We start from the raw sequence: 25,724 nt of genomic DNA on the forward strand, positions 1-25,724 counted from the left end.
TGGCCCGACCCTGCAGGGAAGAAGGACGTGCGGCGAGAAGCATCGGATTCGGGGAGGGCCGACCTGGCCGAGGGTGACATTGCCGAGCACTTCCTGGCACAGAGCTGGTCCCCTCCCCAAACGCGCTCTATGTGGTCCTGTACGCGACTGTCTTTCCCAAAGACAGCCAAGGAAAAGCTACTAAAGATCGACCAGGACACCCCCTTCCTTTCCTCCCCACCACGGTTTCTCAAGAGGCTGTGGGGACTTGGTGCGGGTAGGGGGTAGTTGTCCCAAATCAGCAGCTTCAGGATGTAACGTATTACAGAAAACTTTGAAGTTTTGTTATTTGTAGCACAGGGATAGGAGTGGGACAATAGAGGAGTGTTTTCTTTTCAAAAGAAAACAAAAACAAAACTTTTATTTTTTGGTCCGCGGCAGCCTGCCTGCTAAACGTTGACTTGCTTTCGCTTTGCAGCAGGCGACGGTCCGGGCGCCACCTGCGCGTCGGTGGGAGGCTGGTCCGCGCCTTGGTCCCTCGACGCCCACTGCAAAGGGCAGTGCGAATGACAGACTGTAAACCCTCTGGCCTGCGTCCTTTTCAAGCACCAGAAACCCAAGTCGGAACTAATTCTTTCTTTCGGAAGCCGCAACTCCCCCCGACGAGCTCCCGCGGAGCCGGGCCGAGATTGCGGAGGAAGCGGCGCGGCGCCGCCGCCAAGGCTCCTCCTGTCGCCGGTGAGGCCGGGACTACCTGGCGGCGCGGCGCGCGCAGCGCTGAGTCCAGGGCGCCCCCGCCACCTCCCTCTCCCAGTCCACCTCGTCCGCCCGCCCTCTCGCCCGGCCGAGAGCACAGCCCACTCCCTCCCACCTGCGGCCGCCGGGCCGCCCTCCGCCCGCACCTCTGCCGCAGGCGGGACCCAGCGCGCCCGCCCGTCGGTCAGTCCAGGCCAGGCGGCCGGCGGGCCGCACTCACGCAGTTGGCGCAGGAGGCCTTACGCTGGCGGCGCAGTGCCCGCCCCCTGCGCTCTCCCCGCCCCCTCCCTCCCTCGCAGGGGCCCAGCGAATGTAGCCCGCGAGAGAAAATGGCGGCGGCGGCGGGGAATCGCGCCTCGTCGTCTGGATTCCCGGGCGCCGGGGCTGCAAGCCCTGAGGCGGGCGGCGGCGGAGGGGCCCTCAAGGCGAGCAGCGCGCCCGCGGCGGCCGCGGGACTGCTGCGGGAGGCGGGCAGCGGGGGCCGCGAGCGGGCGGACTGGCGGCGGCGGCAGCTGCGCAAAGTGCGGAGTGTGGAGCTGGACCAGCTGCCTGAGCCGCCGCTCTTCCTTGCCGCCTCACCGCCGTCCTCCTCGACTTCCCCGTCGCCGGAGCCCGCGGACGCAGCGGGGAGTGGGACCGGCTTCCAGCCTGTGGCGGTGCCGCCGCCCCACGGAGCCGCGAGCCGCGGCGGCGCCCACCCTGCCGAGCCGGTGGCCGCGCCGGACAGCGGCGCCTCGAGTCCCGCAGCGGCCGAGCCCGGGGAGAAGCGGGCGCCCGCCGCCGAGCCACCTCCTGCAGCGGCCCCCGCCGGGTGAGCAGCGCGGCCGGGGCACGGCGGGGACTTGGGAGCGGGCGGAGGGCAATGAATGAACCCTGGGCACCATGCACGGCGTCCCGGGGCTCAGCGCAGTGAGGCTACGCGCCGCTCGCCGGGACCCGCGCCCCTGAGCACCCCCCGACCCCTCCGGAGTCGGGCGGCGCCCCGGACCCAGAGCCTGGGGGACCGGACGGGGACGTGCGGAAGAGTTTGTTATTGTTTGCAGACATGTGACAGGCGTGCGAGCCTCTCTGCGGGGAACCGTTGCGAAAAGGTGTAGGGGGCCATGGCTGGCTCTGTGGGACTCCTGGAATCGGGGCTCTCCGAGGAGCCCGGGGCCGGGGCATGGCCCTGCGGCGGCGCCCCCGAACGGGTGTCCCCGGGGTAAAGGCATTGGGGGCGAGGCCCGAGCCTGCGGCGGGCGGTGGTCGGAAAAGGGGCGGGGTGGGTGGGAAGCCCGAGGTCGGGTGGGGGACTGAGAGGGCCGAAGAGAAAGTAGCAGGTCCCAGCGGCCGTGACAGGCAGAGCCCCTCGGCCCGCCCGGGACTCGAGACCCTAGGCAGGTATCGCGGGCCAGGCCCGGACGCAGGCGGCGCGCCCCCAGCGCCGGCCGCAGGGTTGGAGGAGGACGGCTTGGTAACGCCTGTCAAAGCGGTGCGGCGGGAGGCTGCACACTCGCAGGGGCTTGCAGTCTTTTAGGAAGTGCGGTTTGTCTAATTGCGGCCCCCAAGGGGCTCTGAGTGTTCCTGGGAATGCGAACTGCACTGCTAAGTCACTTGAGTGACTTCTGTTTGGAGTTTGAATTTGGCCTTTGAAGTTTGCATTTGGCGGAGTGGTGTAAGAGCCAGGACCGGATGTGTCAGCCATTCAGTTTCAAAGCAGTGGTGACTGCTCCCCGCAGCCCCTCCGGCTTGGTCCGCGGACCACGTCGCGGGTGCGGTGCTTCCTGCTCGGTGTCCCGGCGCGGGCCGCCCGCTGAATTGCAGGGGCCACAGTGCGGTGGGCTTCGGTTCAGATGCGTCTTCTGGTGCATATGAAGTACAGTATGTGTAAGGTAATTTAGACCAGCGGTTTATTGGTCTCTCCCATTTTTGGCTACTGGAAATTTTTATGTTAAAGGAAATTATTTTAAGTGTGACAGCTGCGTCCTTGTTTGCTTTTTAAAAATCTAATTAACGTATGCAAAGCACAAAGTCTTGATGGGTATTTTGAGTTGCTAGAAATGTTTTTGTGATAGTCCCTCGTTGCCCTGTAGAATTCCCTGACCTTTATTATGAGAATAAAGCGTGTCATTTTGTGAGACGAATTTGACAGTAGGAGTCCTTGGTTTGGATTAATTATCTAAAGTGCTCTGGCATTTTTTGTGCACTTGATTATTTGCTTAAAATCACGATCCATTTAATATTTAGATGTCCTCTTCCACCCCCCCAAGAACTAAAAAACATGCTCCGCACTGTGCCATGGCACTACTGAGACGAAAGGAGATTTGTGACTGGTAACAGTTTTCTGTGCACTTGTACATGTAATTTATTCTTACAAGAGTTATGAACCTCTATAGTTTTTCTGTTTCTGTGCAGATTGTATTAAAACTTAACTAGAATAATTCTTTGAAGGCAACTTTTACTTTAAATGAACTCCAGATAAACTCCCCGAATTTAAGAAAATTGTATCTAAGGAGACCTAACTTTTTGGATACAATAAATAATTTAGCAAACGTCAGCATTCTAGTCCTCTTAATGAGCTGTGAATATAGTAGAAGAGCATCCATTGTAAAAATAATGTACTGAAATTGCTTAGTGTTGTCTCGACACAAAACAAGAGGTCTAAGGTGGAGGCAGATAGAATTTAGGGACTAAGTAATCCATGCTTAGTATTTGCGTTTTATAACCGAGGTTTTTTCAAACCCTTTGCTTAAGGTGTAGGTTATAATTGCACAGTATAAGAAAATAATGGGCTAGTAAGAATAATCTTTTTTTAAAAAAATTATTTTTACTAGTCAGAATGCTGTTGTTTTATCCCAAATGTCATATGTAAAGATTTCATTTATAGTAAAATGTTGATTCCCTAACCTTATGAAATATTATAGTGAATTTTTTTTCCTTAACAATTGGGTTGAAATTCATTTGAATCTGTTGGTGTAAGACTTTGTGGGGAGACGGCTTGTATCTTATTTGTGTGTGTATATTTTGTGTTGCATGTTGGTTATGATACATGATTACTTACCGTTTAAATTAAAGCTTTAGGAAAAAACCCCTTGATTATAGCCAACTCAATAAAATATCAGTTGAACTTTATGTTTTACTTTTTTTTTTTTTGACAGTTAAGTTACATTCATACTTCCAAGAGGAAAATCTAAGATTTTGAAATATTTGAGAGTTCTGTGGTTTTTTTTTTAATTTTAGAATTTCCTTCTGATCTTTGGATGTAGAAAATACACTTTGAATTAGAAGTTATATAAATAATACTCATTTAAATAGAAGATTTTAAGTTTGTCCCTCTTTTTCAGGGTTAATAGCTGAAATCAGTGAAAGCGCCTGTAAGTGGCGCCCAAGGGTTTGGAATTTTTCCTTATATTACAGAATTTAGGGGCTTTTTCTTCCTATTTACTGTCTTTGAAGAAAAATTACAGTGTTACTCTCCATTGAACAGACTATTGTGAGTTTGGTAGATATAATTACCCCATCCTATTTTTGTAACTTAAAAAAACCAAACTATCAATTTGCTGGCCCCGTGAAAGAACAAGATATGCTGTACTTGTTAATGTTAGTTTTTGTTTAAAACTAAAGATATTTCACAGGCTGCTTTTATATCCTCATATAGCCCTCAGATTTCACTTCCTTTTTAAAGCTGTTAGGCTAAAAATATAATTTAGTGACCTTTTAGTAAAGAGGAGTTATAAGAGCGTTATTACTGAAAAATTACTCTTAAAATATTAAGTTGGTGACTTTATAAAAATAAAGGTAGTCACATAAGTTAGTATTCCATGAATTTGTAAGGTTTTAGTTAAGCATGGTCTCAATTTCATTTTAAATCAGGTAAGAAAATTAATGCATTCTTCAAAGATGAACCTTATTAAATAAAATTCTGGAAGAGAAATATCAGAGCTAGAATTGTTGCCAACTTTTATTTTCTTTTCATATCTGATTTTGGCAAGAATGACTGGTTAACCAACATTCCTTAATATATGATTTCCAATGCACTATAATAACTCCATTTTGTTAGATATGAAAAACAGGAAGTAGCCCTGTTCATTGGTATTCTTTTACGACTTCCATAGCACCTCGAGCATAATATGTTGCATGTTTTAGAAATGGCCACTGAGTTGTCAACTTGCAGATTTCAAAATGTGAGAAGAAAGGAGTGTTCTTTTGCTTTCAACAAGAGCAAAAAAAAAAAAACAAAAAAAAACTAGCTACAGCTTGCCTAGGCTGAGTCGGCTAATCAGTCCTTGACACTGCCTGTGTGCATCCCAAAGGAAGAAATGATGGAGTGGCAAGTTAGTTAATGGGGAATGGATTACCATGAGGAAAAATATGGGACATTCAGAAATGCTCTCAGGTAGAAAGCACCACTTTTGCATTTTGTACTCTAGTCATCTTCTTGGGTTGAGGGCTATCTCTTACACAGAAGGCAATGGGAAAATGTGTCATGGAAAAGTAATAGTCTCTAGAGGCTGCTTAGGAACTCCTTGTATATTACACCTTTAATCTTGGAATTCTTTGCTTCTATGAAATACGTCAAGTATGGACGTGGTTGTTTCCTTAGTCCTAGCCTCTTTTCATATCCTAAGTTAAAAGCTTAAGCAACTTAAAGATGTAAATGGTAGAGTATTAATGTGAGGAAATGTGTAAGATTAGGAGTAACCCAAAGTTGTCTTTAAGAAATTATTTAAGAACATGTTTAATCATGAAAGAAATAATCAGGGCCAGAATTAGTAGATGGTTCATTGCAAAGTGTGAGATTAGCCAGGTACTCTTTTCAGATTGCAAAAATATATTAGGATTTTATCTGTGGCTTAAAACATATTCATTGAGCATATAGATATGCCTAGATACCTTTTATATAATCACCTTTTTTGCCTTCTGTGTGTGTGTATAATATCTATTATATGTATTATATATATATTTTTATATAATCTCATTTAATCATCACTGCAATCCCGTAAGATAGTGTAATTTCTGTTTTCTGAAGGTGCAAATTCATCTGAGATGGTAAAGCCTTATGATCACACAACTAGAAGAAAGCTAGGATTCAATCCCAAGTCAGTCTGACTGCACAGTCTGTTTCTTTCCACTACTCTGCTTCTTCTATTTTCTTTTTCAAATTAACAATCAAATTAATTATTTTTAAGGAGAAATTTGTTTTGCAGGAATTCTAATAGATCATGAGCTACATCTCTACCCTCTGCTAAGTTTGCCAATAGGTATGTTTCTGTAACCTGGCCTTGTATATGTAATACAAGTAAACTGTATTTAGATCACCCTATCATGTCTGCCAGAGAGGATTAGTCATTAGTGTTGAATGTTTCTTAGATTTATTGATTTGTGCTGTATTAAATCATAAATGAAAGGAGATAAAGAAGCTGAAATTAACGTGGTTCATTCATGATAATCACACAGGAAGAGAAACTTTTAGTATTGCTATACCCTACCCCTTTGTTATTGTTTTAGACTGCATCTGTTTAACATTTATGAACTTCTGCAAGGTAGTGGTCTTGGGTGGTGGAGAAAAAGATTATGAGTGCACAAGCTGTTTCTGTCGGTAGGTTGTAGTATGAACATGTTTCACAATACTGTGTTAAGTGCTATAAGAGAGATGGGGGATACAGAGGGGATACAACATACTGGTTTCAAACTATTTCTGCCTACTCTCATAAGAGGAATATATACAAAACTGCATGTTCAGGCATGATTTTTTTTTCTTGCAAGAGAAAATTAAAAAGGAGATACGAGGAGCAAGAAATTCAACATCTGCTGATGCTAGTTCTGAAATTCAGTCTTTATTATTAGTAACAGCAACTCTACTAGTTATGAAAACAACATGGAGAAATGTAAAATAATGCTCTAGGGCGTAAGATGATCAAGGAAGGTAGCCTTTATTTACTCTATGGCATGTCATAGGTGATTTAGTTATGTTTGGTATGGAAGGGAGTTCTGTATTGTTAGTGACTGAGTCCTTTGGAATACGAGGCTGGTTTGATACAGATGTTAATTTGATCGAGATGTTGTAGAATACTACGGGGAATTGTTAAAACTCACCAAGTGTATAATTCTGCAAGTACACATCAGTCACCTGGGAATTAACTAACCCATCAGACCTCTTGAAGACTGGAAAAAGTGCCTGGAGCCACATGGTACAGCCTACACAGTACTGTAGTTAGTGCGTTAAATAAGTTTATCACCTGTAAGCATAATGATGATGGATAGATGTGTAGTGAGAAGAGAGTCAATACTGGGGTGTAGGTGGAAGTTTGCTCTTGACAGATGTTATCATTACTTTTTTTATTTTTAAATTAGAAATGGGTTCTCACTATGTTGCCTAGGCTGGAATCGAACTCCTGGGCCCAGGTGATCTTTCCACATAGCTGGAACTACAGTTGCAAGCCACTGTGTCCGGCTTTACTTTTCTTCATTGCCTAAACAATAATTTAAGTGATACGTTATCACATAATCTTCAAACTGGTCTTATGGCATTCTGAATACTAAATACCAGTTGTTAATAGACCAGGAGTTTTATCTGATTCTTTGCACCATCTCCCAGCATCTAGACTAGTGTCTGGCACCCATGAATATTAGGTGCCCAGAAATGTTAACATGAATTAATTTTCCCAAAGTGGTTAAATTAGTGTTATCTGAAGATTAAAATAATGTAGTGTGATTTTAATCATGTTCTAGCTTAAGACAAGTTTTGAAGGCAAGAACTGTTTTTTATGAGTTTTTGTACAACGTTTGGTATTTATTTATTTATTTTTGAGACAGAGTCTTGCTCTGTTACCCAGCTTGGAGTGCAGTGGCGCAATCTCTGCTCACTGCAACCTCTTCCTCCTAGGTTCAAGCAGTTCTGCCTAGCCTCTCGAGTAACTAGCTGGGATTATAGGCATGCCCCACCATGCCCAGTTAATTTTTGTATTTTTTTGTAGAGATAGTAGTTCACCATGTTGGCCAGGCTGGTCTTGAACTCCTGACCTCGAGTGATCCGCCCACCTTGGCCTCCCAAAGTGCTGGGGTTACAGGAATGAGCCACTGCGCCCAGACCATTGCTTGATGTTTGATAGCAGTAGTTGGCATTTAACAAGCAGTCATTGATAATATTGACCAATTTTATATTATGTGAGCCTTGTAATAATTAGTGTAGTTACAAAATAATAGGAGCCATGCTCAAACTGTCAAATATTGAGAAAATTGAATTCCTGGTATTTGAAAGTGTCTGGTTATTTGAGTTAATTGGTAAGCCCTCCTGATTTTCCTCTTAACTATGACACTTCTTCCGTGGCGCCCATCTTCATCCTCTTGAATGTTGATACTAGAAGATCCCCAGGGTGGTCCTAGGCCTTCTATCATTCTGTCTTGTCCATCCCCACCCCAGTCTTATTAATGCCCTTAGATCAGTTATGGACCATTTACAAATGATTGCAGAGTTTATTGTCCTAACCATGACCTCTCCTCAAGTCCAGACCTACACCTGGCTACGTGACACCTGTGCAGTCAGATGTCTAAAACCAAATTCAAGATCTTCCCTAAACCTCCTAACATGTTCCCTGCTCGTTAAATGGCAGAACCAGAACCGAGAAGTCACCCTTGACACCTCCTCCTCTCACCTCCTCAGATTCAGTCCATCCTTAGGTGCTGGCAGTTTGACCTATTATCACACCCCTAGCCAGGTGCCCATTGTCTCTCATTTCCACTAACTTAGTAGCCTCCTTGCCTGATTCTGTGTCCTTTCTCCTTTGCAGTCTGTTCCAATCTGTTCTCTGTATTAGGTGGCCAGAGTGATCATTTCAGAATGTAAATCTGATCATAACTTTCTCCCTCCAGAAAAGTAAATGTAATTTAATTTTAAGATGTTCAGATGCCTTCCATTTGGATAAAGACCAGGAAATCTTTAACGTGCCTTACCGAGTCCCTGCCTGGTCGGGCCCCTGCGTGCTTCTCCAGGCCCATCTCAGCTCACACTTGCCCTTGTTCCATGGCAGGGTTGCCTGCTTTCATTTCCTCAGACTCACTGCCTTCTGCTATAGGGCCCTCACATGCTCCCTCTGCCAGGAACACTGTTTCTCCATAAAGTCAGCTCCTCATTGTTAAGTCATTGACACTTCCTCAGGGAAGCTTTCCCTGATCCGCCCGGACGGGCTTTGTAGCAGGGTGTCCCTACTGTCAGTGTTGTGTTTGTACATTTGTTATCTCATTTAATGAATGACTACTTTCCCCAGAAGACTGAAGACTGAGTGGGCAGGGCCTGGACCTAGCACCTAGCAAGATGCCTGGCATAGGGTAGACACTGTGTAAATATTTGTTGAATAAATGAATGAGAGAGATAATGGCATGGCATGTTCAAATTAGTGGATCCACTGTTTTTCCTGTTTAGTCAGACGTAATTTAGGACATAACTAAAAAGGTGTTAAATGACAAAAGTCTAGACTATTGGTGTTTCCACATTGTAGATTTGTGGTAGACTCATTGAGAGGTATCTGGACTTGTAGACATGCCTAGTGCCTCGAGTGAAATAGGACAGCTTAATGTAGTAGAGAGCAAATAGCTATACTGCATGACAACTTTATAGGTAAGAAGAGTCTGCTATGTATATATAATTATTCTGTACTTAATAGGGAGTTAAGAGTGTGTGTGTATATATATGCATTTATATATTCACACATACATCTGTGTGAATGAATATACACATAAAGGTGTCATGCATTAATATAATTCTTATTTTTTAAGCTCTCAGGATGTCATCTAAACTCAAGATATCATTTTTAGAATTCTTGTCTTGATAACCCTACTGCATCCAAAATTCATTAATTTGATCATAATTCAACTTGGGATAAATAAAAGTTCACATTTGCATTGCAGATAGTATTTGTTAGGCAGGTACTCCACGAGATTGCAGAAGCCAAGAACCTATATAACAGAAAACATTTTAAAGTTTACTGTTGGTAAGTAAACCCAGCAGCCTCTCTTATCTAGAACGTGAGTTAGCACTAAGAAGTAAGAAAAAATGCTCAAAGCAGCCAAACGACCTGTAACAAAATATGTGCTTTGAAGCACTTTGATTTTACACTTAGAAGAGTTCCCAGGGCATTTGCTCAGGATTGATACTTATTTCAGAGGTTGTTCATGCAATCTTGTTAATGTGGTGTTCCTAACATGCAGCAATTAGAAGCAGCCAGTTAGAGGGGGTGGCAGTGTGAGTCCTGCAGGAGGCAGGTTCCCCAAGGCAGCAGTGTTGGCACACCTGACAGAGGAGAGAGGGAGAAGAGGATGTCAAAACATTGCAGTCGGGGCCACCTGGCATTGGTACAGTTAGTTCCACCTGGGTAGCCTCTACCATTTAAAAATATACTCAGTGAAGTTGGGCAGCTTGTAATATAGATTAAGGAAAGTTACTATCCAAGATAGTTATAGAAAGTGTCTTGACCTTTCAGTGGTAAGCCTCTAACTTTTCTGTAAGATGTAGTTCTCTAGCCTTGATACTGAATAAATATGTACTTTAGAATTATATAAAATTGGATGCTGCTCACCAAATGTCTTAACTATTATCTGTGTGGAAAAATCTTTTTTGTTACTGTTGACCTGAGTCATTTTATACCCTGCAGTTCCTTTAAAATGCTTAATAATCACCACTATCACTAATATACTGATCTTTTCCTTTTTTTTTTTTTTTTTTTTTGAGACAGAGTCTTAAAGATATTGTTCTTGCTCCAAGGGTATAGATTCTTCTTCTTCTCTTTTTTTTTTTTTTTTGTTTGAGATGGAGTTTCGCTCTTGTTGCCCAGGCTGGAGTGCAATGGCACGATCTCGGCTCACCACAACCTCCGCCTCCCGGATTCAGGTGATTCTCCTGCCTCAGCCTCCCGAATAGCTGGGATTACAGGCGCCTGCCACCAAGCCCAGCTAATTTTTGTATTTTTAGTAGAGACAGGGTTTCACCATGTTGGCCAGGCTGGTCTTGAACTCCCAACCTCCGGTGATCCACCCGCCTCAGCTTCCCAAAGTGCTGGGATTACAGGTGTGAGCCACTGCGCCCGGCTGGGTCTAGATTCTTAAATAACCAGATTTCAAGTTTTGTACAAAGATTGAAGGAAAGCTAGTATTTAACCAGAAAGAAAGGGTTTGTCGGGAGATTATCAACTGTATCTTTGCTGACTCACTGATACTGTGGTGTCTAAGACATCTTGGCTTTTATGACAGAATCCTGCTTACAACTTTCTCCAGGATAGTTCCTCCAGGAGGGACCCCTCTGCCAGGCACTGTGGCAGTCACATGTCCAGGCTGCATCCCTGCCCTGCTCAGCCTCTTCATCCTTGCATTCAGATCTCCATGTGATTTAGGGTGCCCATCAGGGTAAACACTGCTACTGTCTCTTTAAATGCTGTGCTCTTACTCTTCTGGCTTTCACACCTTCAGCTTCCAATCAGTCACCAGTTCTTGTTGTTACCACTCTCCTACTAGCCTGAGAATCCACCCAACTTTCTCCACTGCCATGGCTGCTAACCCAGGGTCAGGCCACTGTCAACTCACTGTCAACCTTTTCTTCACCCTCAGAATAAAGTTCAGACTCTGTAACGCAGTTCAGAAACCCCTAGCTCTCAGGCCTCTGCTCAATCTCAGCAGTCCCTCAGAACAGTCTGCTGCCGTCATTGGGCACCATGCTCATAGTTTTAGTCCCTCAACTGACCCTTCTTTTTTTTTTTTTTTTAGAAAACAATTTTTATTTAAAAATTTATTTTATAAAAAGTGTTGGCATGAATACATAGATAAGGCATTTGAAATGGCTTCTCTGGTTGGACTGTTAACCAGCTGAATTCCAGCTCTGTCCTGCAGCTGATCACCCTTTCTCGGCATGCCCAATGCTCTAACCTCTATCTAGAATACTCCTTCCAGCTCTGTGGTGAGGTTTTTTGTTTGTTTTGTTTTTATTCTCTTTGCAATAAAGAATTATTGGTATTCCACTAAAAAATAGATGTGGCTTTGTAGAAATCAGTGCTATACTGTGAATTCTGCTGAACTCTGGTTTTAACGTTCCTCGATACCTGAGGTAGATTTGCTACTTTTAAGCCTTTTTAGTGTTTTTCTCTATCATTGTACACGTAGTCAGGTCTTACTGAACGACAGTTTACAAAGAGATGTTTGTAAAGCACACAGTATTGTAAAGTGAATCAGATTTTCTTATTTTGAGGTAAAAGCTTAGAGGTGTGGTCTCAGGGAAAAAATGTTGCTGCCAACCTACATATTGCCGTCCTTGAGAACAAACCGAGGCCTTCACAGTTCAGACAACAGATATGCTTAAATACTTCAAGCAGAGAGCTTGATGACGATGTAGGCATCACAAGGTTTATGTCAGCTGCTGGACCTGCGCAGACAGGGTCCCAGCAAGCTGACAGGTTGTAGGTGAGCAAGCATGTTAGATGTGCAGGTCACTCACATCCCTTTTTGTCAGATCTGTGGATGTTCTTTCTTGAGAAAGGAAAGGTCAGAGTAGTAAGCATGCTAGAGCGAGTGTCTTCAGTCCTGCTATCACTTCTGAGAAGGAGATGTCCATGCCTCCAGGAAACACTCCCAGAGCTGTGAGCCAGGCACCAAGGTGCTGGGGACACAGCAGGAAGGACGTCTCCATCCTGTAGTCACTTGCCTGTGGAGGAGCTTACCTGATGACAAAGACAGTGCAGGCATCAAAGTCAGGGAGGCATCAGGGGGCTTTTTTGGGAAATGTGAGGTGGAGCACCAAGCCAAGTCCTGATGAATGTGGAGGAGTGAACCAGGTGAAGGGAACTTGCAAGGAGGTTTTGTGGCCTAGGGGTGGGTGGAGAACACACAGACCCAGAAATCAGCAGTCTTAGGATGGCATGGAGGACTGCAAGTATAGTTCTGGTAACTCGGTCAGAGTGGAGGCAGGGTGCAGAGACCCAGCTGGGACACAATGTCTGGCTCTGGCCAGAGAGAGAGCCACGCAGAGCTCTCTGCCTTGTATTGCCACTACTGACCAATCCTTGGATCTCAGCACTTAGGACCAAATAAAAAAGCCTTTGTAATTTGACAGGTAACCACAGAGTGTTAGGAAGTGGGTCAGGAGGCCCCAGGAAGGATTTACATCAGAGCTGGGACAAGACAGTCTGGGGTCACAAATCTGGGAGCTGTGGCTTTTGCACTTCAGTAGCGCCACATAGTTTCAGAGGTTCACAGATTGGGAAGTGTTCTCATGGCAAAATGAATTCCATCCACCGTGGTCCTGAATTTGGTTTTGGAACTACATGTTGACATTTCGGAGACCATATACTGTAGTGATTAAGAACCTGGGTCCAGCCAGGCACAGTGGCTCACGCCCGTAATCCCAACACTTTGGGAGGCCGAGGCGGGTGGATCACCTGAAGTCAGGAATTCAAGACCAGCCTGGCCAACATGATGAAACCCCATCTCTACTAAAAATACAAAAAAAGAACCTGGGCCCTAGGAATTAGACCTGTTAGCTACTTGGACCCCAGGGAAGTCACTTCTCTGAACCTTGAATTTCTTGTCTCTAAAATGGGATCGTTGGTACCATTTTAGTGGTGCTTTTCTGGATCAAGCACCATTCTTGATCCAGAAAAGTATTCAGTTAATACTAACTATAGATAGTACTCTTGCACATAACTATCTATTCTCACTACTTAAACCTTTAACTGTACAGATGAGGATGAGGTTAAGAGCCTCCCCCAAGGTTGCCGTGCTACTTACCACTAGGTCAGCAAAGGCAGTTTGTGTAGGTAATGCATCATCTTGATAACAATATATTTTCCCGTTATTTTGAAATGATTTACTAGAAAAATAGAAAATGACAACTTTCAAAATTCTGTGATATGGGATAAAGCATCTCAGGGTTCTCATCTCTGTGACCTAATGCAGGTTTATTGGTCTTGTTTTCTCATCTGTGAAAAGGTTGGTTTACATAATCTCTCAGTTCCCTTCAAGCTCTAGCAACTCTCCAAAAATTTAACTTGGAAATTACTTCTTGTGGCTAAATTTAGCTGTAATTATTGAAACAACAATTAGTTTTTTGAACTTATAAACTCTTGGAATTTTAAACCTGGGTAACAACTATAAAGAGAAATGCAAATGAAAAGCAGCAAAGGCTTAGAAAAAAGAAATCATATTTGTTAAGCAACATTAAGTGATGAGAAAATATGTTTTTAAAAAAGCTTATAACTGCTAGGAGAATATTATTTTACAAATTGGAGAAAATAAATTAGGTCAGAGTTATTAACATGTTTGTGTTTAGCAAATACTACCTTACTAAGGGGACAGTTTTGAAAATAACTTTAATTTTTTGACAACCTTGCTATTAAAAGCTATCTTTTTCTTCTCAATGTTAATTGTATAAAGAAGGGACATTCTTGGATATAACCTCTAAAAAAGCCTCTTCTTTGACTTCTTCCTATGTTTATAAAGACCTTTTTGTAAGTAATATGTATGCATCTTTTTTTAGGTTAAAAATGCATCGCTTGGTAACAATCATATTGCTTCCTAATTGTCAAAATTCACACTTAATTATATTTTGGGAGCTCTTGTCATGTAATTTGGATAAAGTTGACAGCTACTAGAAAATGCAAATGCATTTCACTGTTAATCCTATTATTTTGGGCTCAAGTTCTAAAAAATTATGACTTTCAAATAGACTTGGAATAAGACTGTTTAACTGATTTAATCATTGTAATTGCACCAACTTGAAGCGTATTCACACAAACCACCTTGCCTATTGCTGTTTTTCTTTTCTTTTCTTTTTTTTTTTTTTTTTTGAGATAGGGTCTCACTCCTTAACCCAGGCTGAAGTGCAGTGACACGATCATGACTCACTGCAGCTTCAACCGTCCCGGACTCCTTTGATCCTCCCACTTCAGCCTCCCAAGTAGCTGGGACCACAGGCGCATGCTGCCATACCCAGCTAATTTTTTGTTTGTTTGTTTTGTTTTGTTTTGTGTTTTAGGGACGGGGTTTTACCATGTTGCATAGGCCGGTCTCCAACTCCTGGGCTCAAGCAATCCACCCACCTTGGCCTCCCAGAATGCCAGGATTACAGGCGTGAGCCACCATGCCAAGCCCGCATTGCTGTTTTTTATACACAGAACTGAAACTGCTCATAATTCATTGCAGAGCACACGGACATTCAGCAGTAATTACTTTTTGTCTTGGATTCCTGGCAGTAAAGAATGCTTGACCCTTCCTGCTTCTACCCCAACCCATGCTAGTTCTTATTGTTGTGATCAGTTATTAGATATTTATTTGGGGCACTTATTCTGTGCTGCTAGCATGTGATTTCCAGATAAGGCTGTGATCAGGAATAGAGCAAAGTCTTTTGAATCTTGGTCACCTCAGCGCCATTCTCTAGCTAGTTGTGGCTGATGGTGATACCTGACTGTACATTTTGTTACTAGTAAATAAGGCAGCTAAGCTGTCATCTGCACAATGCAAACTGAAATCATCCTGCAGTTTTTTAAGTGGATAGTAGGACATTCCCTCCACTGCAAGATGATTTGCTGGGAGAGTTTTAAATAGTGCTGAAGACACACGAGAAGAAAGCCTTCCCTTTTTGGGCTCAGGTCCAAAAAAAGCAGTTTTGGCATTAAAGAGAAAAGGTTTATGCTCAAGAACTTCTTGCTTTTTCTTCTCCCTCTTACTTCTTGGACCAAGTTTTGGTGATAAGACACAAAACCGTTAGTGTCTGAAGTACCTCTGAATCCAGCAGCCTTCTAAAGAAATGTGGTCAGAGTTATATTGTGTAATATAATGTTTTCTTCTTGTTGAAGATGCCCCCAGAATACTAATAGATGTCACAGATTTTGCAGATTTTAGTTGTAAATTTAAGATTTTAAAGTCATAGATTTTAATTACTAAAAACAAATTAGTAGACATTTCTTATCTGAGTAGAAGATACTGTTGGCCATACCCTAATCCAAAATGAAATTTTTTTTCCCCAAGTTCTGTTTCCGTTTCATGTTTCACCTTCCCTCTCTCTTTCTTAAACACATACATTTACTACCTCCCCCACCCCCATACATATACAGATCTTGCTAAATTATTGCCTTTTCACTCTACATGGCCAAGTTGTTTTGGGACTTGGTGTTCCGGGATCTTCAGTAAGCCTCTTACACTGGGTTCTGTGCTATAGAAAAGTTGCTATAGTGCTGGTATACACACATTTTCCTGTAAATTTCTCAGTTCTTTATTTAAAAATAAATATTTTATAAACCATTTATTGAGCATTGATAGGGTTTGTGTTTGTAATCAAATGCTACCCATCTGCTTTATACTTTGGATTACCTGTACTGTACTTTTTTACTCCTAGTCTGACTTCCTGTCCTTACACTATTGGGTTACTTCTGCCCCAGCTATATCATTTTGTGTGTATTTAGAGCACATAAGCTAAATCTTATATTGGTTAAAGAGTTTAAAAATCTGTCACAAAATTTAGCCCAAAGACACAAAATTTTATGTTGTCATTTACTGTTTTTTTTTTTTTTTTAATACCTAATCTAGGTTTGATTTTTTTTTTTTTTTTTTTTTGGTAACGCACTATGAAAGATTGCCTACATTAAAACCATTGGTAACAGCACTTAAATGTTTTGTAAGAAGTTTCTGCGTAAGGAATATAATATATTGAAAATGTTAATTCATTCTTTCCCATATGCTTATTAGCAGTAGCCGTGTGTGTCAGGTCTTTTCAAGTACAGTATTCTTGCATTAAAATAGCCTAGAAATTTTATCATTTCTGCATTCCAGTTCTGTCTTCTATAACTTTTTTTTAACCCGTGAAAATGGGATAAAATGTTGGGTTTTTTTAGGATCATGTGTGTGAATTTGAGGTTCAGAGACTGCAGTCACTGCAGAAACCTGAAAGCCATTACTCTCGCTCCTCTGTGATTATATGTGTCCCCTGTGATTCCCACCTGCAGGATTAGGAATGGGAGGGAGAGCAGGGGGTAGAAAAGGAAAGGTGGCAGAATCCATCGCAAACCGGTGAACTCCAAAACCTAATCAGGCTTCTTTCTAGGCAGAGTCTATGAGAGAGGAAGATAGACCACAAAAAAACTAGCCCTAATTTTTTTTTAACCCATGATTTCTAATTATCTATGTGTTCATTTTGTAATTCGAGTTTAATCAGACCAACTATCAGGCAGGCATTTAGTTTGCACTTTCAAAAATTGAAATTTATGCCTTTATTAAATGATATCCAGTATCATTTACTTTTTCTTTTAGAACATTAAACGTTAATCCTTTTGAATATTCTCATGTATTTCAAGATACTTATGATTGCTTATGTAGGACTAATGCAAAAATTAAATAAGTTCCATGAGAATTCTTTTTTGACCTCACAAGAGTTAAGGAGACCTACTTTATGTGAAGGTGAGATTTTTGTAGATAATACTTTGAAAACCAAAATTACTTTGATACTAAACAGCTTATTGTGTCTGTTAAAGTAAAAAACCTAATTGAATTGCAGTTGAAATTCAAGTCTAGACATTCCTTGTGGGCATATTTGATTTCCTCTTTCCGCTTTTAGCTGTTGGAGAGGGAATTGCCAGGTGTCTTTAGTGGAAAGATATTTAACCTGCTGTCTGACTGCTTATTGTGGTAGATGAAGTGTTAGCACTGGCTCAGGCTTATGAGACTGTTCCCCATTACTGTCCTAACACTTTGGCAGGATTTTGAGTAAAGTTACTTTATTTGACCTCTTTTGAGTTTGACCTCATCTATAAATTAGAAATAATGATACCCTTCATACTTACAGAATTTGGGAAGAGCAAATGAGATGATGAATATAAAAACCTACCCTTTCAGAAGGGTAAAAATAAAATACTACGATTTATGATCATAGCATTTTAGAATTCAGAAGGACAACCTCCTGACTCTAAGCAGTAAAAGTGGCAAGGATAAGGGGTTCAGCCATTGTTGAGAGGTTTCCTGCTTCAGTACAGTGCTGGGTCTGGGACCCAACCTCAATCATCCTAGTTCATTGTCACTCTCCTACTGTACTTATCTGAAATGGCAATAATAGTTAACTTCCTCTGTGCTTGGTACACTGGATGCCTTATGTAGTTTGTCTCATTTAAGTCTTACATCATCCTTGTGAATTTTGATTCCCATTTTACATATGAGAAATCAGAGACTGTGAGAGGTGAGGTATCCTGGCAAGGTGGTAGCAGAGCTAGTGGGCGGCGAAACCTGAAACTGAACCTCAGCAGTTTGACTTCAAGCCTGCATTCTTAACTTTTATGATTATCTTTGCATTTTTTTTTTTTAAATCAAGAGATAAGTTTGTTTAATCAAAACACAGATTTTATTGTCTTGGAAAAATTATTCATTTATTTGTCTTAGCTTTTATTCATCACATAGTGTATTATGAAGTCAAAATCGTATGTAGTGATGAATTTTTAAATTATCTGTTTACGTCTTCCAAAAATACAGAAAACATTAGTGAAGCATTTTAAGGTTTTTTTGTTTTTGTTTTTTTTTGTTTTTTTTTTTTTGAGACGGAGTCTCGCTCTGTCACAAGGCTGGAGTGCAGTGGCGCTATCTCAGCCCACTGAAACCTCCACCTCCCGGGTTCAAGTGATCCTCCTGCCTCAGCCTCCCTAATAGCTGGGATTATAGGCGTCTGCCACCACACCCAAGTAAGTTTTGTATTTTTAGTAGAGACAGGGTTTCACCATGTTGGCCAGGATGGTCTTGATCTCCTGACCTCATGATCCGCCTGCCTTGGCCTCCCAAAGTGCTGGGATTACAGGTATGAGCCCCTGCGCTTTGCCATCATTTTTTTGTTTTTATATGAAGTTCTTATAACATAAGGCAAGTTATAAACACAAATACATTTAGATTTCAGTGTTTTTACCATGCCAGGGAAGAGACGAGGCTTCAGGGAAAAGTATGGTTGAACTTTGTTAATAGATACGTTTTTTGCCAGCAGAATTGGAGATATGCTTGGTGTGCACATGCATTAAAAGCCGTAATTGTTAACACTTTTGGAGTACTTCACAGAGTGCCTGCCCAGAGTGTCTCACATGCTTCACACTTGGTGCCTACGCAGCCTTGCAGAGTGGTAAGGGGAGAGTGAACGCTCATGACCTACTGCTGTCTATGCACACACTCCCTCCCCCACAGTGCCTCAGCTCACACCTGAGTATCTCTGTGCATGCTCCCAGGGAGCTTCCTGCATTGCCTCAGGCATTCTGAAATGTATGTCTTTACAACAAGACACACTTGTTAAAGCTCTTTACAAATGGGCCTTGGCGGGGGCAGGGAAAGCTGGTTTTCATTTCCAGTTATTTTAAATTTAGGCTTATTTCACACTTCAGCATTCTTTTAATTAATGTGTTTTAATTAAGAGAATTAATTATTCTTGGTAGGTAATACCCTTTTATTAATTTGAGTAAAGATGATATCTAAGGCCAGCATCTAGTGTTAAGTTATGCCTAGATGGACTTCTGTTCATTTATTCTGTTACTAGTAGTTGTTCTTCACTAGTGAAGTAAGTTAACGAATGCTTGCCTGTCACATGTGGGGCCTTTATTTTGTGTTCAGCAGGCACCTTCTTTGATAATTATAAAAGAGCTTAGTGGCTCTGAGAGAATTCAGTAATCTTCCTGATCCCTATGCCTTCCCAACAAAGGAGATTATCTTTTAGTTTATAGAAAGGTCACTCAGGTAAAACTGAAATCTCCTTCGAGGCAAAATAAATATCTTTATCCTTAACTGTGTCTCTGACATGCCATTATTTTTTCTTCAATAATAATAGTTTGCTGGCCCGTAAGTTTTTTATGTGAACTGCTTATGGATGGAAACTTAAACACTGTCACTTCAGCTTGATACGTGTTTATTGACATACTTTCCTATGTGTGCATACTGTGCTGGGAACTGAGTAAGCCCCAGGTGTAAATGCTGGAGCCAGGGAAGATAAAAAGAGAGTTTAATTTTTGTGTTCTCTAGCTAGTTATTGATTACTTGTAGCTAATTTCATAAGAAACTCTTGAAGGAAGCTGAAAGGGTAGTTGAGGTTCTACCTGGATTTGACAGGATTCTGTGTGTATGCTGAATATGAGGACAGCTTGGTGAATACTGCCTATTAATTTGCTTTTGGGCAGATCACAAGGTCAGGAGTTCGAGACCAGCCTGGCCAACATGCTGAAACCCTGCCTGTACTATACAAAAAATTAGCTGGGCATGGTGGTAGGTGCCTGTAGTCCCAGCTACTCAAGAGGCTGAGGCAGGATAATCACTTGAACCCAGGAGGTGGAGGTTGCAGCGAGTTGAGATGATGCCACTGCACTCCAGCCTGGGCAACAGAGCAAGACTCCATCTCAAAAAAAAAAAAAAGAAAAAAGATGAGAGAAATATTGTTGTGCTTTAAGGAAGCCTTTTAAATTAAAATGTGAGTTGACACCCCAGCCAGAATAAGGGTGATGGTGTCAGGCTCCTGAAAATTATTTTATTATGTGTATTTTATTTATATACAGCTTTTAAGAGAATAACTTGTATAAAATAAGATACTTAATTTTAGATACTGTGATAATAAGTCTTATAAGTAATAAGATATAAAATTAAGATATACTTAATTTTATAATTAAGGACGTGCGTTAGTGGAGTGATGGGAGTGGGACATACTTTACTGAGGGATAAAGGAGGTGCGGAAGCATAGGCTACTCTGGAGAAACCTGGAGAAGGAGGGAGATGGGAGAGAAGTAGAAGCCAGAATGTCTGCAAAGATGAAGCATTTTAGGGTTTGGTGGTTTTTTTGTTTTAAGATAAAAAGGGGGGGAATTTTACAAGTTGAGATGGCACAGAGAGGAAAAAGTTTAATTTGTGGTTAAAGTAGTGAGCATGCTTTTCTGAAACATCATCATTTCTCAAGGAGATGGCGGCTTGGAGGGGGTCAGCTGATGGTTAATAGGAAGCCAGTCTGTAATGAAAAGCTTGCTCTACCTTTGAAATAGGAAATTTGTAGATAGAAATGTTTGTGTTTTCTTTGTTTAAATTATTGTAGCTTGTAGTATAACAAAACATTCACTCAACAAATTTTGTGAAGAATTGGCTATATGCAGATACTGGGAAGATGGCAGTGATGAAACAGACACAAATGCCTGCTCTCAGAGAGATAACATTCTAACAAAAATGTGTTTATAAGTGTGCTCAGAACCCATTTCATGATTTCTACTTGGTTTGTGGACTCGACTGAGGTTGATGTGAGCGGTTCCTGTAAAGGACCATCTCTGTCCCAGGTTGTTGAGAGAATTGTTTTCTGTCCGAGCCCTCTGAGTGGCTCTTGTGTTTGTCTGCCGTCTTCCTAATAGTCGCTTTTAAATACCTCATAGAAATACTCTATCTCCAGATTTCAACTTGGTCAGTATGTGTACCTGACTAGCAGCCAGTCAAATTTTGATGTTGATGACATGGGTGTGGCAGTGCACCTGGGAAGGTAATTAAGGAGTACTTTTTTGGCAATAATGAAATGTCAGAGTGTTAAAGTGATTAGTTTTTAGAGAAATAATTTCGGACCTATTTAGAAATACCCATATAGATATTACTTATTCTCTTGCATACTGGTAGGCTTTCTTGGATAGGGAAAGTGGTAGAGATGTGATTAACACTTTGGCATTTGTGTGGTTTATCTTATCTCTGCTTCGGGTCGGGGGTGACTTGTTACTATTTATTGATGGCTAGTTGTGTGGCACTCCCTAAACAGTTTATTGAAGTTTTGTCTTGTATATGTGACTGTCATATTATGATGGCAGAGTTGTTGAGAACAGCTGCTTCAGCCTATTGTCAAACATTTTGGCCCCATCCACCCAGCACACTTCTTTTAGAGGACTGAAGAAAAGGGACCCGGGAGTGTCCGTGCAGACTGTCATCCTAGTAATGCTTACTTCAAACAGTGAACAAAATCGATTCACCTCTCAGGTCTTTTGATTTATCTTAATCCATTTGAATTTTGTATTTTAGCCACCTTTGTATCTTTAACATAAAACCATGACAGGGTACTCCTTTCAGAAATCTGGGAATAAAATTGACACTCTAGAAAATAGATGCTCCATTTTTCATGCTTATGCTGTGGTTTCAAATGTATCCTGCCAGCAGTATCCCCCTATCTTAAGCTAGGAGAATCTAGGTTTGAGGAATATGGATTCGGGAGTTCCAGGACTGCCCCCCAGACATGCCCGTTCACTGACCCCCTGAGCTAGTTCCCTTTCTTCCTCTCAGGTTGCTTCCCTAATAGGATGCAGCTCATGGCTTTTGCATCTCCCCTCCCAGCCACAAGATCTTTGAATCTCTGAGGGTTTTCTTCAAGGCATTTTATTCCTGCTAACCACAGGAAAAATCAACAGCCATTAACGAAATTATAGACATGGATAAGGCCCTAAGTTAGGTTTTCACTGAAATATAGATGAATCTAGACTCACGGTTCTTAGCTTCTTTACTTAGTTTCTTAGTCTTTTCCTGGGGTTGAAAGCTGTCGTTTTTCCCAAGAGTGGTGTGGGAGCTCTTTTCTCTTTCTGCAGTGCCCCAGGACTAACAGTGGATACTTGGCATACACAAAGACCTCAGTGAAGCTTATTTACATCTTGGAGATTTTTCTGGTGTAGAACCTCATATTGGAAAGGCATTGCTTCCTCACAGCCTGCTATGTACAAATACTGGGCATTTGGGAGTCAGCACGGCTGGATGAAAGATGAGTAAGACAAAGGCCTTGTTCTCAAGTAAAAGTCCAAGGGGAAAAGATCACTCCATTATTTTATTCAGTACATATTTATTGATTACCACCCTTGTGCCAAGCTTTCTGCTAGGGCAGGAGACATAAACTTGAGACCCATTTCTGTCCTCAAGGACCTCAAAGTCAAGAATGGGAAACAGATAAGAGGCCTTTGTAGCAGTGCTCCTTGCTGAGTGAGGACTGAGGAAGATTTCTTCACACTGAGTTTTAGGGGACATGGCCAGTCGGAGAGGCTGAAGGCAGGACCTGGGATGGTTTCTCCAAGGGGGACCCTAGAGCTTCAGTAATGAGGTGGACCCTACAGAGTACTGACACCAAGAAATATTCCTAAGGAAAACTGGATAAACTGGGGGTTTTGTTTTTATTTTTTGCTGCTTCTGTATGCTAGGCAAACTCACTTTTTATTAGCTGTCAGGCTGCTTTCATTTTTCAGTTTAAAAGTTTTCAGGTTGATAACTTTGGTCCAGTATCAGAGTGATGATGAGTCAAAGCTGTTCTTTTAAAAAGAATGTTCATATGCGTGCTAATGAAGAATAGCTGTCTTGTTTTGAAATGGAGTAATACAATTTCTGTATTACAAGTACAGTTCTTTGCCCCATTTCCATTCAAATTGTCATTTATATCTGAAATCATTAAAATTAGAAAACAGTTATGATGAATGTCTTTTGAAGCATATAGCAGGAGAAGTCATAAGTCAAAACCTGCCAGTTTAAAGTAAATGCAATTATTTGGTTCTATGAAATTGTAGCTTTTGCTATAGTGAAAAGAAATTGGCATATTTATGAACAACTCCAGGATCTCATTGAAATGAGGAAGACATCATTTAGGAAGACAGTAATGATTCAGACTATATTTAGGACAGGATGTTGGAGTTAATGTGCCTTCTCTTTTAAATGATTAGTGGGCAGATGACATCTTTGATATTAATAGTTGCCTGGGTTAACATTTATAAGGAAAGAGTGCCACCTACTGAATGAAAAGCTTTTGTTTTCTCCCATTCAATTCCAAGAATCTTGTTTCACTTTGAATTCTTAGTGGGTGGCATTTGCTGGCCAGTGATCCCATCTTCCAGTGGATTGACTCAGGTAGCTAGGATTCTTAGAGGGAGTTTATGCCCCCCAAACCAGGTGTAGAAACAAAAACCTAAGCATCAACATGATTCAGCACTTGGCAAGTCTCAAAACCTTACCATCAGGTTAATGTACTCACTGGCCAAGAAGGTTTTTTTGTTTTGTTTTGTTTTGAGCTAGGAGCAAATGGCTGAGAGGAAATGAACTATTCCAAAAAATAATTGAAGGGGATTGAAGAGCATATGACATTGGTCGAGATCTTCTGGGGAGACTTCATTTTCCTAGGGGATAATATTAGTACAGAGATTGCTTGATCACAACTTGGCCATAGGTCAGTGGAGGGATTCCTGAGGTCAAGTTGCGAATCCAAAGGCCTACTTCAGAGTAATCCATATGGTGCTCTTTTGGTAGTTCCTAACAGTAATACATTATCTCATCAGTGAAAGGTTGAGAACATGAACAGCAGCAAACACACCAGTATCAGAATTAAAGGACATCATTTGAGAATTTCACATGGTCATCATTTTTAGTATATTGGCACATTTTTGATGCTGTGGCTTGACTGCTAGACATCAGCCATCTCCAGCTTTTTCCACTTGTCGATTGGATTATGCAAGTAATGAGTGATATTTAAAGGAGGTGGACTGTATGCTAAATTGATTTATTCTTGCTTATGTGTACAGATTAATTGTATAGTCCATGAGGGGTGATATATTAATATCCTGAAGTGAAAATATATATATATAGCATCAGGTATTAGCATTTATTCCACATAAAATATTTTATGCTTTCTAAGCCAAATATGTCAAGTTTGTGTCCTGAACGCTAGATGTTATTAACCAATGCTTAGTTGCCTTTTATTTTTCCAGTTTAAAGTATAGCAGATCCTTCAATAATGTCATTTAGTTCAACATTTTGGACAATTTTGGTAAAAAGTTGATGAGGAAAAAAAAAATCTCTTCTGGCAGAGGCTACTGTCTGTATGGAGTTTGTAATTCCCCCCATCTCTGGGTGGATTTTCTCTGAGTACTCTGGTTTCCCCCTGACACGCCAAAGATGTGCTCGTTATGTTCGTTGGCATGTCTGCAAGGACCCAGACTGAGAGAATGTGGGTGTTTGTTAGTGCACCCTGCAACAGGATGACATCCTACCCAGGGCTAGTTCAAGTCTGGCACCCTGAATTGTTGGGACAGGCTCTGGCCACCTGTGACCCTGAACTGGAATAAGTGGGTAAATAATTATCTTGTTGTTAATGTTTCTTAAATGTATGTTATAGCTCACATTTTTTCAGTGTTTAGTGTTAGAAGTGTTTGGGGTCTCTAGAAGTTTGGTGATATTTTTTGTGACCAGAAATACGCCATGGGAACTGTCCCACTTGTTTACATCAATTGGCCTATGGTAAAGTTGGTTTTAAAGTCGAAGTTTCTCTTATTGTGTAACATGCCATTGACATCTACTCATGTTACTTAAATAAGGGTTTTGTTTTGTTTTGTTTTTTGTTTCTTTGAGATGGAGTCTTGCTCTGTCACCCAGGTTGGAGTGCAGTGGCCTGATCTCGGCTCACTGCAGTCTCTGCCTCCCAAGTTCAAACGATTCTCCTGCCTCAGCCTCCCAGGTAGCTGGGATTACAGGCACGTGTCACCATGCCTGGCTAATTTTTGTATTTTTAGTAGAGGCAGGGTTTCAGCATGTTGGGCAGGCTGGTCTCGAACTCCTGACTTGAGGTATTCTGCCCGCCTCGGCCTCCTAAAGTGCTGGGATTACAGGCGTGAGTCACCGCGCCTAGCCAAATAATGAGTATTAATTGGCCGAATACCAATTATTCTCTGAAAACATTATAGCTTTTAATAATACAAAAGCAAAAATATTTTAGCAATAACTGTGTTTTCAGATTTGCACTCAAAAAACTAGTATGATTTTTAATATTGTGTCCCAGCTTTTCTCCTTTTTAAAAACAGAAAACCCTAACTTGTGTAACTTGACCCAGATTAAGCATATCTGATACCATTATTCCAGATTATGAGAAAAGTCAGCTGTGTGGCTACAGAGAGCTCTGGCCTGAAGTAGTTATTAATAGAATTCACATTGGGACGTAAGAACAACTGGAACTGAAACTTGGTCTGCGAGCTGCCACATTTCATGTCTCATTT

At 41.7% G+C, this 25,724-nt stretch overlaps 1 protein-coding gene and 1 long non-coding RNA gene across 5 annotated transcripts in view; one reads left to right on the forward strand and one right to left on the reverse strand.

Annotated features, from left to right (window-relative positions):
* Positions 1–366: 366 nt before the first annotated feature.
* On the reverse strand, positions 367–971 carry LOC123573962 (uncharacterized). The gene is made up of 2 exons (XR_006698715.2): positions 882–971; positions 367–527 (listed from the first exon to the last, which is right to left on the reverse strand). It is a non-coding gene; the product is annotated as an uncharacterized lncRNA (long non-coding RNA).
* A 69-nt stretch (positions 972–1,040) lies between these two features.
* MAP3K1 (mitogen-activated protein kinase kinase kinase 1) overlaps positions 1,041–25,724 on the forward strand; it is a 76,721-nt gene continuing 52,037 nt past the window's right edge. For 2 of the 4 annotated variants that reach the window (XR_012413671.1, XM_045393727.2), the window contains exon 1: positions 1,041–1,546. Coding sequence is in view for 2 of the 4 variants with exons in the window: in XM_045393727.2 (XP_045249662.2) it covers positions 1,065–1,546 (482 nt within the window). In the remaining 2 variants the exon portion in view is untranslated. Of the gene's footprint in view, positions 1,547–1,795; positions 1,937–2,421; positions 2,607–25,724 lie in introns of those variants that run through there. The other 2 variants (XM_045393728.2, XM_015451521.3) reach the window with 2 other exon arrangements.

This window comes from Macaca fascicularis, chromosome 6 (assembly GCF_037993035.2).
Source record: "Macaca fascicularis isolate 582-1 chromosome 6, T2T-MFA8v1.1".
Classification (NCBI taxonomy): Eukaryota; Metazoa; Chordata; class Mammalia; order Primates; family Cercopithecidae; genus Macaca; species Macaca fascicularis.